Source organism: Centruroides vittatus, unplaced genomic scaffold (genome assembly GCF_030686945.1).
Source record: "Centruroides vittatus isolate TY-2023 unplaced genomic scaffold, ASM3068694v2 contig_4, whole genome shotgun sequence".
In the NCBI taxonomy this organism is placed as follows: Eukaryota; Metazoa; Arthropoda; class Arachnida; order Scorpiones; family Buthidae; genus Centruroides; species Centruroides vittatus.
In genome coordinates, this window is record NW_027122214.1 from 2,391,839 (window position 1) to 2,407,437 (window position 15,599).

The 15,599-nt window shown below is 29.8% G+C and overlaps 1 protein-coding gene across 1 annotated transcript in view; it reads left to right on the forward strand.

The window, feature by feature from the left end:
• The window catches only part of CycA (cyclin A), a 33,771-nt gene extending 22,852 nt beyond the window's left edge, over positions 1–10,919 (forward strand). The window contains exons 7-9 of the mRNA XM_067271488.1: positions 2,924–3,037; positions 3,124–3,257; positions 10,264–10,919. Coding sequence (XP_067127589.1) covers positions 2,924–3,037; positions 3,124–3,257; positions 10,264–10,309 — 294 coding nt within the window. The 3' untranslated portion in view covers positions 10,310–10,919. The remainder of the gene's footprint in view (positions 1–2,923; positions 3,038–3,123; positions 3,258–10,263) is intronic.
• Positions 10,920–15,599: the final 4,680 nt, after the last annotated feature.

Consider the following 15,599-nt stretch of genomic DNA (forward strand, 5'->3'; position numbering starts at 1 on the left):
AATATCTAACATAATACAAAAAATAATGCATGATAAACTGGCAACGAACAGAATCATATACAGCAGTAAATTTCATTGATATATGTGTGCAAGAAATATGTGTTTCCCTAATATTCAGAGATGTACATTATAATAATTTTGTCACTAATATTTTGTTGTTCCACCTTTTGCTTTAATGAAAGTAGCACATTGCTATGGCTTTGATAAGCAGAGGTTTTGAATACATTCCAGACACAAGTTATGGTATCACATGTGAATTAATGTTTGATGTAACTCTTATAAAGTGGATGATTTCTTTTTCCTTACTTCCATGTCCATTTTGTGCCAATATTTTTGATGATGATAAGATCTGGACTATTCCCAGGCCACATAGAGGTATGCGCTTGAGTGCTCTTGAAGTCATTCCTTAATCTGCTTGGGGTAAATGTGAATCAAAACAAAGAAAATGCATAACCAAAAGTATAGTAGTGTAGTAGAAGGATTGCAGAAAGATTACTTATGCTTTTGAATCTATGGCATTCAATGGAATTTGGATCTATAGCCAGAATTTTTTTCAGTGGGTTCATTCCTCAAATTTTATCTAGCAGTGACCATGGATGACATCTTAATCACCTTGGCCTTCTTTTCATATTTTGCTATTGGCAGTAGACTTTTACCAAAATTTGGAGCTAAAGCCCTCTCCAAATTTTTGTAGAAGCCTTTGCATTTAAAGAGAGTATGTGCTTGTTTTTAGTATAAAAATGCCCATAAACTGATAAGAATGACATTTAACTGCGACCATGCTATGAGTCAACCAGTTTTATGCAGAATAGTTTGATACTGTGTGCTCTGTGTGAGAAGCATCACAGCAAATCAATTTACAATTGGCTATTTAACACTGCTCATTGTCTTCAGTTTTACACCTCAGAATAGGAACCACATTGAGCAGTATCCCTTGCAGCATTGCAAGTTTCTGTTAACATGAGTATCTTGTAAAATAAAATGTTGCTTGTAATGCCAAAAGTACCATAGTGGTAATGATGGAAACTACATAATAAGTAGTTAACTAAGTAGATATTGATACTTAGTTTTTATAAAAGTAGTTAAAACTACTAGTTAACTACATTTTAAACTATTCAGAAATAGAAACACAAAACATTAGACAGGATAAACAAACAACAACATTACAACCTGATACATTATAAACTACAAGTCAACTGTGACGTATGTTATTGGGCTAGATATCGGCTATAATACTAATAAATTATGAAACAACTTGGTATTAGAGGGAGACGTTAGGTGCCATTTCTTAAAAAATTTAATAATTATAATTTTTAATTAAATTTTAGATTAAACTGGAAGAAAAGAATCAGCCTGGAGTGGGACTCGAATCTTCAACTCCTCCTTACTGTGCAGATGCATTGCCAATTACACTACCTGGACCTTCAGTTTTGGTAGACCTCTTCCAGTATATATAACATTATGTTGCAACCATCAACGGTCATTATAGTGCCGGCTGGGGATGCATCCAGCACCCACATCCTGTAAACTATTCTTAAGGCACTCAATTGGCCATCGCAAACCAATTACGCTACCTGATCCAGAGCATAATTGAGTCTTGCTCTGGGTCAATTTTTTTCTTCCAGTAGTCTAAATTATTTAATTGTCAGATTTAGTTGCATTTGAACTGCTAAACTTCTAGAAGCATTGAAGGACACTACACCTTACACACTTCTCTACCACTAGTTTAATCAAAACAAATGTTTTCAACCCCATTTAGAAGTCTGCCTCAGGTTAAAAACGTATTAAAATACAAATTAAAGAAAAGAATTGATTTCTATCAAATGGTCACAATTAAGGAGATATGGCAGATTAACAAATTAGAAGGTCATGGCTACAGCAAAAACCTGATCTAAAACACGGAGGACGACATTAATGCATTGCAGCTTAATAAAAATACAGTGTTCTGAAGTTTTACCTCAGAAATACATAGCTGCAGACTATGACCCACAGCTGACTTCCACATATAAAACATTAGCTAACATATTCTGGCATTCATGCTTTTAGATGTAATCCAACTATATTTAGGCTTCTAACTAATGGTAAAGATTCTATAGATAGAAACTTAGCCTGTGGGGTATACACTATCCCAGTATGGAATGATAGATTTGCTCAAAAGTAGTTAACATACATTGGTGCCACTGAAAGATTGTTAACCAAAAGGCTCAAGGAGCATAAATATGGTGATTGTACAAATAGTCTGTCCACATTGTTTTCCCAGTTTCAAATGAGCCAAGGGTGTCAGCATGTTGGGATCAGGCTAAATTATTAAAAAAGCTGTTTGACATCACAAGTTACGATCAGTGGAAGTTTTTGAAATATTCCAAGCATCTAGAAAGAGTGAATGCATTAATTTCAAGGCAAAAGAAACATTATCCAAAGCATGACATGACAGTCTTTAGTTGATAAACCAATGAGGCAAGAGAACAGCATAGGCTTGACTTAAAAAATGTTTGTTAATAATCTGTCATGTGTAATTATTTTATTTTAATGTTTTTATTTTAAAAATACATAAGTTGTTTGTTTTTGAATTTTGTAAATTTAAAAATAGCAGCTATAGTTTTACTATTAGAACTGTTCTTTTTTCTAATTTGTATTTTAATACATTTATAACCTGAGGTAGACTTCTGAATAGGGTTGAAAACATTCGTTTTGATTAAACTAGTTATGGAAAAGTGTAAGGTGTAGTGTGATTGGTTTATATGTTTCCTGTTTTTTTACAAGTGCTTTCTGAAGCGTTGAAGGAATATTTTAATAAGATCATCTGGTATTTTAAAAAAATTATTCATCAAGAGGACTACCATTTTGTTTTTCTTGTTGTTATAAAATCAAAATATAAGTATTTGTTATGAAATAATTATAAAATTTATGCAATTGTTTGCAGTATCTTTGTGAACTTTCTCTTTTGGAAGCTGATCCTTACTTGCAGTATTTACCAAGTGAGATAGCTGCTTCAGCATTATCACTTGCAAATCACACATTAGGGAGAAAACCTTGGGTATGTTTTCTTTTTATTATTGTCTAAATTTTTAAAAATATACATTGTTGCTAAATTTCAAATTCTGGTTTCTTATAATTTTTTAGAATGAAGAATTAGAGAGATATACTGGACTTCAACTTAGTGACTTTAATAACTGTATTAAATCTTTATATAAAAGCTTTAATAATGCTCCCTCCTATCCTCAACAAGCAGTAATGGAAAAATATAAATCATCAAAGTAAGTAAATTTTATTTATGAGAGTTAAAATAATATACATATTTAATTCTTCAAACTTTAAATGTTGATGTATTTAAAATTCTAAAATGCTGATAAGATGCTTTTTTTATGTATAATTATAAACTAATTCTTTAGTATTTACAAAAACTGTCTTATGCTGCTATAAATGCCAAACAACAAAGATGAAAAAAGTTAGTTTCGTCAAATGTACTAGTGTGAAAACCAGGAATTTATACCGATTTTTTTTTCCCCCCCCCCTGATTAATCTTTCTTTTCCTAACGAACATGGAACACAAAGAAACGATATTGCTAAGGAATGTTAACCTCCCTTTCTACTAATGTAAACATTCGCCTATCTCGACAATTATTCCCACACAACAAGACTTAAAGTTGATAGTTACCATCTGATTTCATCACTTTATTTAGATCCCAGGGACAACTTTAACCTCCACACACACCTTTACCTTCGAAATCATTAGTCACGTGACACTTTTCCCACCGCAAAACTATAAAAGCCACTTCTCTCCCCCCCTCAGGGGAGTCGATCATCGACCGGGATCGAGTTGCTGTGGATTTAAAAATTTACCCTTGTGCCTAACCTCCAATTGCCTACGGATTATATAAGGAATATATATGGATTATCAAAGAGGTATGGAACCAACTTTTGTGAACTCTCTCTCTCCCCTTCGCATATTAGGGATTAGTAAATTCACTCAATGTTAGATTTTTGTAACATCTAATTAGCTATCCAATAAACCATTGTTTCCTTGTTAATTGGTGTCTTCCTTTGCTCGTATATCGCCTGTCGCCTTACCGATGACCCTCCTCCCTCCTACACTCGACCCAACGAAAAAAATAGTCCCATCCCCTCAGGATAAAACTACAGAAAAATAAGCCATCTCTGACTAGTGGGCAAGTCCCTCCAACTTGATAGCCGATCAAAAGGAGGTACGACGTCGTCCTACCTCCTCGGTACTCACACTAGTATTAAATGTATCATATTATCAACTTTATTAGGTGTGCATAATGTTTTAAATCCATAATACATTCATTCTTTAAATTTAAAATCTCGTTTGATTTTTTTACGTACAGAACTACATAAGATATAACTGATGCACAGTACATATCTTATATAGTTCTGTATGTGCAAAATTGAATGTAATTTTTAAAATAATAATAAATACTGTTTATATTACATTTGCATTTGATTTTTAATAAATTGAATTACAATCTTAAATTTAAGCTATAATGTTTGAAATCCATGTTCAAAGTGCATGACGATGACAATTTATTGAGATGGCCAGATCTCCAGGGTTTTAAGGTGCACCCCATCACTGAGCTAATCTGGATGAGCAATCATAGGATTTTTTTCTCCCTTTCAGCTCATCCTCAGTTGGTCTGGCTCTGTACTTTACCAATAGCCCTATTATGGGCCTGGTTATACCCTTGTGTGCATAGGAAAAAAGCCCTCTTAATGCACATGGGAAAGAGTCAAAAAATGGAGGAAAAAAAATGTATTGTTGAAAATATTATGAATATTGAGTATAGTTTAATATGAAACTACTTTGATATATGAATCATCATCAAAATATTCAAAATATTTGACTATCTAAATTAATTAATGTTTGTTTGTTTGGGATGCTGGATTTTAATTATTGTATTTTGATTTCATATGGTAACAAATATAAATTTCATAACTGCAATATTTAACTTATGATATTGCATATCACTCTGGTCATTAAATTTTCTGGTGATTAAAAAGTCATTAGTTTTGTTAATAATTTAATATTTTAACAATTCTATTTAAAACAAAATCTGAATCTTGTCTTAGCATTAGAAATTCAATCTGTATATGCTGTTAATTTATATTTTAGATTTCAGGATATCAGTATCATAAACATTTATTAGTTTTGCTTTGATATATAAGTATTCACACAACACTAATTGTGAGAACTGTAGCAACTCCACCTCCATAATTTTTAATACTCTAGTGCTATTTTCTGACAACTAAGGAAATTATTAAGTTGAAAGTAATAGAGTTGATGATTATTATAATCAACAAATACTAACTTATCAATATTTGTCATTGACACAAATACCAATATTCAACATTGTCATTAAAAGTTGATATTTTATTGTTTCTTTCTTTATTTAGAATATCAATATTGTAAATGTAAGTTTTGGTTTCATATATTGCTTATTGGCACAGCACTATCAATAATTTTCAATATTTATCAAAATTTCTTGATTATTGATATATTTAAGGAGTCTCAGCATCAACTCTAATTGATTCATTATATGAGCCGTTGATTTTGAAAGTGGGGCAAGTCCACTTTATGTTATTGCTAGATATTTAATGGTTTGCATTTGAATGAGTTTAAAAATATTTGTAAACAGTAATAGACTTATTTTAAATTTTTTTTTTGGTTTTATTTCGTGTAAATTTAATATGCAATAATGGTTTTGGTATGCAATAATTATGGATTTGGTATGTGCCAATGGACTCTCCTCACTTTCAAAAGCAATGATTTGTTGAAAACATTGCTTTTCTTTGAATGGAATATAGTTATAATAACAAAAAATTGAGTATTTTATTTATTTACTTATTTATTCTATTTCAACGTTTCAAACTTTTTTCGAAAAGCTACAGTGAAACAAAAGATAAATTTAATTTTTATAGGAAAAAGTGGAGAAAATAATAAAAAATATTTAGTAATAAGTTGCATTCATATAATTATATTTCTTAGTTTAGATAATGCAGATTTTTAAAGTGTTCATGATAAATGGGTGGTACATAGGGTAATAAATCCATCGTATCTTCATATTTTTCTTTAGACTTGCCTCACTTTCAAAATCCACTCTCTGTAAATATCGTTTACGATATAAATTACTAGTAACAAATTTATACTTTAAAAGATATTTATTGTGAATTGATTAAAAACATAAATTTTATGTTAATTTGTAATAAGAATTAGCTTTAACTATTTTTTCCACAAAATGGACTTGCCCCACTTTCAAAATCAGTGGCTCATATAATTGTGGTACTTATTGCTCTAATATAGGTATTTTCTCACTTTGACTATATAATATATGCACTTCAATGTTTGCATTATATTTTTGATATTATACTTAGTTGAATTTTTATCATCATAATCCAATTTACCACTAAAATTGTTTGTACCAAAGTTCCATAAGATCTACAGTAGTGTTAGAGATCTAGGAAATTATTGACTTTATCATACATCTGTTGACAGTGTCTTAATTTACAAATGTAGAACTGCTTCAAAATTAAAAATAATCGAATATCAACAGAAAAATGGTGAAATTACAAAATTTATAACTAAAGTATTTAAATTTATACCATACTTTTTTTAATAAAATCTTCAGAAGATATTTATGTTTTGATTTTTAAAAATATGAAATTTTTAAAATTTCTTTTAGACTAAAATTTACATAAGAATATCTGAAAATGTTAAACAAAGCAAAATTTGACATTTATAGTTTTAAATTTTCAGAACTTCAGCTTTAAATTTGATGATAGATATACAGTCAAACCTGTTTTTATGCGCTCTTTTTATGTGCGATTTTTTTAATGCGAATTTTTAATTTGTGCAGTATAGTTGGCGACTAGTCTCGTGCGATTCGTCATGTCTTACATTGACTTATTATAGCTAAATAAACTTATTATAGCATAAATGCACTTATTATAGTAATATTATTGCATGAATATGCGAAAAATGAAATAATTTACTTTTTAAGTCAACAAAACACCACCTGGACAAAAATATGTAAAACAGACGATAGACCAGACGATGCAGTCAAGTGCTGACATCTGTTGTCAATAAATTCTATTTCGTACGGTTTTGAGTTATTTTCTATGTGAGACTTTTTTTATGCGGTCCCTGTTGACCGCATAAAAAAAATATTTTTTAATTGTGTTGCGAAAACTATTATTTACAGCCATTCGTGAAGTTTCGTGAGATTTTTTTTATGCGTTTTTTTTAATGCGGTCCCTATCCCCCGCATAAAAACAGGTTTGACTGTATAATTTTATGTAAGTCTTTTGAATGAAAAATATCGTTATAAAAAGAATTAATGTTTCATACTATTACATGCAGTTTTGTAAATAAATAAGTTTAAAAAAATGTTCTATCAATAATAGATTGTTCCTTTTTACATTTGAGTTTTAATTTCAAAATATATGAGCTGTGCCCAAAAAGTTTCTGAACTGTTTTAATAAAAAATAATAAATAAACTTATTCATATAGGAGTTATTAGATATTTTGCCTTCAAAGTAGTCTTCTCAACTCCCAATGTACTGCTCCCAGTAGTTCTTTCACTTTTGTGTACTCCTGGTAATCTTTTAGAATAGTGAATAGCTCTACTAGCAAATTTGTTTTGGTATCCTCAATGTACTCAAAACGTTGAAAGGTCAACATGTTTTTCACTTTAGCAAGCAAAATTTTCTGGTACCTATTGAGTACACAAGTTGCAGGATGAGTTTTTGAACAAGTCGCAACCAACAACAAATGTACTAGAGTGTTATCATGATTCATTTCTACTCTATGAATTTGGTCTTTCATTTTTCTCTCTGCCTCTTGCAGATGCAGACAGTATTCTTTATTCACAGTTTTTGTCAGTATGTTAATTATTTGTTACATTTTCTATTTCCATCAATGTCGAGTCATCTTCAATATTCATCTTTAAAATGTTTGTTCCGCTTGTATGTTTGAAATTAGCTCATGCATTTACTACTAAATGCTTGTATTAACATTTTCAAGTTTCTCTGTGTGAATATTTTGTTACACAAAATTTCATGATGCTGATAGTATAGAAATCGAAAATAGAAAAGTTTTGTGTAACAAAACTTTTCAGACACATCATGTATTTAGTAGTTATGTGAAACTAAAAATAGTATAAATAAGTTATGAAAATTTATTTATTAAATTATGATTTTATAGAATGTTTTTGCAAATATAATAAGTTATGAACTAAAAATTTCAATTTTTACACTGTGTTTTTATTGTGTCTCAAATAAACTAGCTTAGTAATGTGAAAATTGTATTGTTTGGTTTTGTTTGTGAATGGTTATATGAGGTATATTTGAAAGTAAAGATACAGAACCAGTAGAAATCCAAAGAAAATTTTTTTTTTTTTTCAGTTTCCTGCATTGCCATGTATGTTAGGGTCTAAGTCATCTGAGTTTTAATTGAACATTGTTATGCTTGTAGTGTGTATATTTAAAATGGCAGTGTGAATTTGTAATCCTGCCAAGTGCAAGGTTCATTCAGTGATTTGATTTCTTTGAATGAAAGGAGAGACTGCTGCTGAAATTCTGGTTTCTGTTTGTATCAAAGACATTATGGACAGGCAAAACATAACAAAATGGTGATCTACTGTACAATAACTCCTGTCTGCACACTGCTTGTGTCACATGGGAGTTGTTGCAGACATTCAAGTGAAAAGTTTTGGAATAACCACCACTCAGTCCAGCTCTCACATCAAGCACTTATGACTTATGTCTAAAGTCAAAGGAACATCTCTCTGGAAAGAAGTTTGATGATGTAAAAGTTTAAGAAAGGATGACATAGTTACAAGAGCAGTCAGATTTCTATACTATCAGCATCAAGAAACTTGTTTCCAAGCTTGCCAAATATATTGAGGTCCATGACGACTATGTTGAAAAATAAACAAATATGTGTTCTAATAATGTCAATCTAAAAATAAAATATTTTAGAAATATTTTCTGGACTTTGAGTATGGATTGTATTTAATCAACCTTAATTAAGGATATATTTCACTAATTTTTACTTCTAATTGATAATTATTCATTTTATTATTAATATTTAGATAGTATTATTGAACTACTATGGAAAATTTGAAATACAACTATAAAATAAAAATAATGTTGCTAATTTAATTTTTTATTGTTGTTCTCTCTTTAAAAAACTTCATTCCAAAAGTTATAATAAATTAAGAGATTTCATAATACGAGGGTGAATCAAATATAAATGGGATTTTTGTTCCTGAGCAACTAAGGTTGGCAGACAGGGCCTGTGTGTCTAGTCTGATTACATAGGGTCATTAGGAGTGGGGAACGCAGGCCATTTCATACTTTCAACCAATTCGTCAGTAGTGCTCATGGTGTCGGAGAAACATGTACACCCCTCTGTTGTGCAATGCATAATCATGCAATTTCTTGCTCATAAAGGAGTCAACGCGACAGAAATTTTTTGCAGATTGACTGCACAGTTTGGGGATGAAACACTGTTAAGGACTCGTGTGTTTGCCTGGCATAAAAAGTTCAAGGAAGGATGGACACGAGTGGAAAATCAGAAACACGATTGCCGTCCTCGGACCAGTATCGCAAGCGAAAACATTCGAGCAGTTCGAGACATTATCGAAGAGGAGAGACGAATCAGAGTTTGCAAAATTGCAGAGAAGGTCAGAATAAGTCATGGAAGCTATCAAGCGATCGAGATGTCATTCTCCTCCATGACAATGCCAGGCCCCATACTGCAGCTCTAACAGTCTCAAAACTTAACGAAATGAACTGGACTGCACTTGATCATCCTCCCTACAGCCCAGACCTATTGCCCTGTGATTTTCATTTGTTTGGGTCGCTTAAAGAAGCTATAGGAGGGCAGCGATTCGAAGATGATGCAGCAGTAGAGGAATTTGTGCGCAATTGGCTTCTGACACAATCAACTTCATTCTATGATACTGGAATAAGAAACCTTCCTTCTTGCTGGAAAAAATGTATTTCTATAGCAGGAAGCTATGTAGAAAAATAAATCATAATGTTTTTTTGTTTTTTAATAAATAATTTTAAAACAAAATAAATCCCGTTTATATTTGATCCACCCTTGTAACTTTAAATTATAAAATCTAATTGCATTGAACAGTGAAGTTCATATTTAGTTTTGAAGTTGAATTATTATAATAATTATACTGAATTTATAATTTAATACAAAAATAATTTATACTTCATTTAATCTTTTCATAGGTTTCATTCTGTATCATTGATGATACCTCCTGCAAGTCTACCATGATGATTGATAGTCTATGGATATTTTTAAAATTTTGTGTAAATTATAGTTCATGTTGAGGCCAGATTAATACGGAATGAAAGTATATATACGAATTAAGAGTGAATGCGAAAGAACAAAAAGTCGTTTGCCTCAACATTTTCATTTTCATCGATATCATATCTGCTCACACGATGATCATCAATATATTTTTAAATATAAGAGATGTATGTGAATGTCTTTTCCTTAATGCATGCTTGTATGTAACGGTTTTATGGTCAATGATATATATCATCTATCGTGTTCTTTTGGAAAAAATTTACGATCTCGTTTGTTTTTAAATATTTAATCAATAACATTCCATTTTTAAATTCTTCAGTTGTTTACCTTAAACTTTTTACATTTAAATTGATGTGACGTAATTCAATGTTTGGTGCTGTCCAAAATTTCAACTGAAGTGTCAAAATCCTTAAATAGTTTCATGCATCTGTTGAATTGATCTGTTTTCTTTTCTAAAATACTTGATTTAAATCAATGAAAATTTTGGGATTTGTCTCTGTATTTTATAAAAAAGAAAAATTATCAGTGTAAAAAATATTTAATTGTATATTTTTAGTAAAAACAAAAAAAGCAATTTATTTTGTATTAATTCAATGTTTTTAAGTTTTAGAAAAATTTATTAGTGAATAAAATGCCATTACCTTTGCCAAATATACAACAAAGTGTAGAAGAGTTGGTTAGTTGAAATTTTATTTTCACTATAGAGCCATTTTTGATTTTTAAATATATTAAAAGAATTTAATTCATTTAAATCGGTTCTATTTTTGTTTAGGTAAGATTCTCGGTTTTTCAATAAAATGAAATGTACCTGAATTTTATTTATGCTGTATTGTTACTAATACTTAGAGTAAAGGATTTACGCTCTTGTGTACGTCAAAAAATTAAATTACCTTTGTCAATATTTTAGCATCGGACATATTTAGAACTGTGCATGATTATTAATCTGTTATATGTATATATTAAATTATATATTAATTTTGTAACAGAATACAACATGCAATAATAACCTTTTTAGATTAGAAATAAACTAGGTCACAAGGTATTAAATTTGACCATTAAAAAAATTTGATCTTTTTATTTTATACATGGTATCAAATATAATATTTAAAACAAGAATATCAAATAGAATACATTTTATAAACTGCTTAATTATAAGAATTCAAGATTAATATACATTTAGTAACTTTCTTAATTGAACAAAACTGAAGTTTTCATCTAAAACATTAGAAAAACTAAGGTTTTTCTTTGCAATAAAAATAATTGTAATAATTTTAGTTTTTCCCGTTATACATTATTTTTCTCAAAATTTGACTTTATCTATGGAGAAAATATTTTAAATGATATTTCAATTAATTTATAACTTTAAAAATTATTAGATTACTACAACAATACATAAGTTAATAGCAAGGTTAAGGCTGAAGTTTTAAATGCAGAAACGTGTACGTCGGACGTTTGGCACCGCTTTCCCGTAAGCCTAGAAGTTTGATAATGGCGTTTGGAATGTCGAGCATGATTCCACTGACTTTCTAAATGCCATTGTCAAACTTCTAGGCTTGCAGGAAAGCGGCGCCGAACGTCCAACGTACACATTTTTGCGTTTAAAACTTCAGCCTCAACCTCGCTAGTATTACTTAACACCAGATTTGATTGTTGTGCAAAATTAACTGTAGCAATCCCTTTACATATGTGGCAGAAGTTTCAATTAATGCAGTTTTAACAGCTGACTTTACTTTATAGATACTGTATTTGATTAACACAATTTCAATATATATGGTAGCATTGAGGGATTAATTAACTGCATTAATCAAGGGATATTCATATATTGTCGATAATTAGATAAAATTGTAGGAGATTATTTTGATACATTTTGTTCTATAAAAACAATTTTATACATAAGTATTTTTTATATACTATATTAATATTAAATGTTCAAAAAGTAATGTCATTGCAGGATTATTGCAAATTGAAATTTTTTTTTCTTTTCTTGGATCCGTTAATGGTTCATCATCAGATTTTGAACACATGAAAATTATTTTAAAATTTGATAAAAATTGTTTGATACTACAGAATTTTGAAAAGCTTTGTGGGGAAAACTAAAAATAATTTTATATATATGTATATAAATAATATTTTTGGATGCATCACAAGTAAATATCATCTCATGAAGACAGTTACAATTGAAGAACATTGAAATGGTGGATGGAATATGTTTATGTTGATTTTTGGAGTAAGTGCTTAATTTCAAAACAAAATAAAGGCAAAACTTTTTAACATGTTCAGTCGAATATTTATTTCTTTGAAAGTTGTATGGAATATTGATATTAAGATTATGATTAGCTTTCAGTTCATTGATTGAAATAACGCTTTAAATATAAATAAACTGCCTTTTTTATTATACGAAGACTTTACTACTATGGAACTTTGTTAATTCCATTTTCTATCCCCCGATCGTCTAGCATGGGGATTTACATGTCGATTCAAACTGGTTAACTAGAATTTTGCTACGTATTTCATAAACTCCGAAATTTTAATCTATCGAATAAACTAATCGGAAACTTTCTATTAAGCACGGGCACTACATGACTAAAAATAGTTATGACAGGGTGGAGACTTCCAGATACAAATGTGTAAAGTAGATACTGTAACTGCCATTCAAACTTGCTTTTTTCCGAACTTTTTTTTTTTGTTTTATTTGATTGCTGGTGGATTTCTCTGACTAGCCAATGTAATAAACAGGTTTTTGATAAATTAAAAAAGAAAGTATAGTATGATTCTATGTAAAAATTTTAACCTTTGTCATATTTTTAAAATTTTGTCCCAATCGTAAAGAGCAGTACATTTGTGATTTAAAAAAGATCAATTCTAGGCGCAAAATATTGCAATTTAAAAACAATTAATCGAATGGTTATTCAGTTAAGCGTTTTCATGTTTCTGGACAAAAAGATGTTTACATTGGGTGCATATACTTTTTGAATTAAACCGATCCAAGATTACTCTGATTTGATCTGATCAATCTATCCGTGGATAAAAACTCCATCTAGGATCAAATTAATCCGAACGGAGAGTAGGATCGTTTGGATCAGATAAAAAAGATTAAAGATGGCCACCACCGTGGTTAATTAAAGTCAAGCTTAAGAAATATGTTTAACTGTTGACAATGAAAAGTACTGTACTTGTAAATGGTAAATAAAAACATCATTATTAAAATATCCGATAAATTGAGATGGGCTGCTGTTTGAGATTCTGCAAAAAATAGATTCTTCTCTAATTTTTTTTTATCAATATCTATAAAAGTCAAAAAACAATGGTCAGATTTCAGGGAGAGAATATCAAATGGATTCAGATTAAAAAAGGAATAAGATGTTAGTGTTGGGGACAAACCATATCCATCTACAGCGAATGGATAATGATAGAAGCATTCAAAAATCTAGACAAAGGTGTAAAAATTAACAGACGTCTTATCAATAACATTAGATATGCTGTCATCACTCTGCTATGTAACACTGAAGAGGGATTAGAAAAAATTCTAAATTGATTGAAAGAAGTGGGAAAAGCAAGTTACCAAATAAAAATAAACGTGAGCAAAACGAAAGTTATGATGATCTCAAGAGAAGAAAACAAAGATCTAAAGATTATGTTGGGTGGAAAGAAAATAGAAAAGGTTAAAGGATAGTTGAATACCTAGGAAGTTGGATAACTGAGGATAATAGATGTAATTATGAAATTAAAAACAATAAAGGCTAAAGCTGCTTTTGCACAAATATCCTCGGTATTAAGAAATAGAAATGTATGCAAAAAACTGAAACTAAAAATGGTTAAAACAATGATTTGGAATGTGGTTACGTACGGATGTGAGTCGTGGACAATAAACCAAAAGGCAATTAATAGAATAAATTTCTTTGAGATGTAGTGTCTTAGAAGAATGGAAAGAAATTGGTTATTCTCTCTATTCAACTAAGAGGTTTTGAGTAGATTTGGAATGGAAAGAAGCTTGTTTCTTTGTGATTTTTATTTTGTCTATAATTTTACTATATAAAGATATATAATAAATTGTTATAAATATACTATATCAGCACAAATTATAAAATAACAGAAGTAGATATTATTTTAAAAGTATTTAATCAATTTAACTTAATTACATAAATTTTTCAGTTTTACAATTAATTTAATATTTGCTTACAAAAATGATTCATTTTTTTTTTATAGTTAACAATAAATTAAAAAATATAAGGTATTCTCAAAATGTTCATCAAACTTTCAAAGACATCTTTCACACCAAAAAGGATGAAAAGCTTTCATGAGAAACATGGTCTAGAAATGCATGATTGTCAACTGTCTTGCTCCCAGAAAGACAGTCCCACATTCATCCTCGTCCTGCAAAAACCATAATTTGTACCACAAACAAAAACTATTCAAATATAAACATTAACTTAATTTTTAGATTAATGCCAAATGATTGCTGGATTACATTAGTATATAATAATGCTACTAATTAGTAATCCAGCTATCATTTGCCATCTAAAATTATTTTTGGTATCAAATCAAACACATATCATGCCAAAATTTTGTTTGAAGACTGTCTTCAATGTTGCGGCATATGTTTTGTTCTAAAATTCTCAATTTATAGAACATGAATGCATTCATGTTCTATAAATAAATGAAATTTCAAAAAAAGTCAAGACTTGCATTGCTCTATAAAGAGGAAGTATAAATACAGTAGAACATCGATTATCCGACCCTCGATTAACCGACCGTGTTCTAGTCGGCAAATTCAAACGTCCGCTAGTGATGTGGTGCTACAATATTTGGTTATGTCTTGGCTACTTTAATATTATTTTTGTTAAATTTTTGCATGTTTTAGCTGGCAGCACTGACTCGACCATGAAAGGGAGGCTAGTATTTAAACCTGGCCTAATACACTATACTAATAATGTATTTTTTCATACTTTTCAGTTATCCGACCAACCCCAGTCCCCAATTAAGTCGGATAATCGATGCTCTACTGTAGTTCTATATTTTTGAAGGAGTGGAAATGCTCTTCTATGGTTTTCAAAGAGAATTCTGTATTTCTTAAATTTATGAACTATGTCCCTCAGAGCATAGCATTTGTCTCTCATTTCAGACCATGTTGTCTCACTGTTACAATATATAGTTGAAGGATTGGAAATGCTTTTTTTCATATAAAGATTGTGACATGTCTAGGCAAACACAACAACGTTGTACAAAAATTAATAATGATAATGCATATATGTTG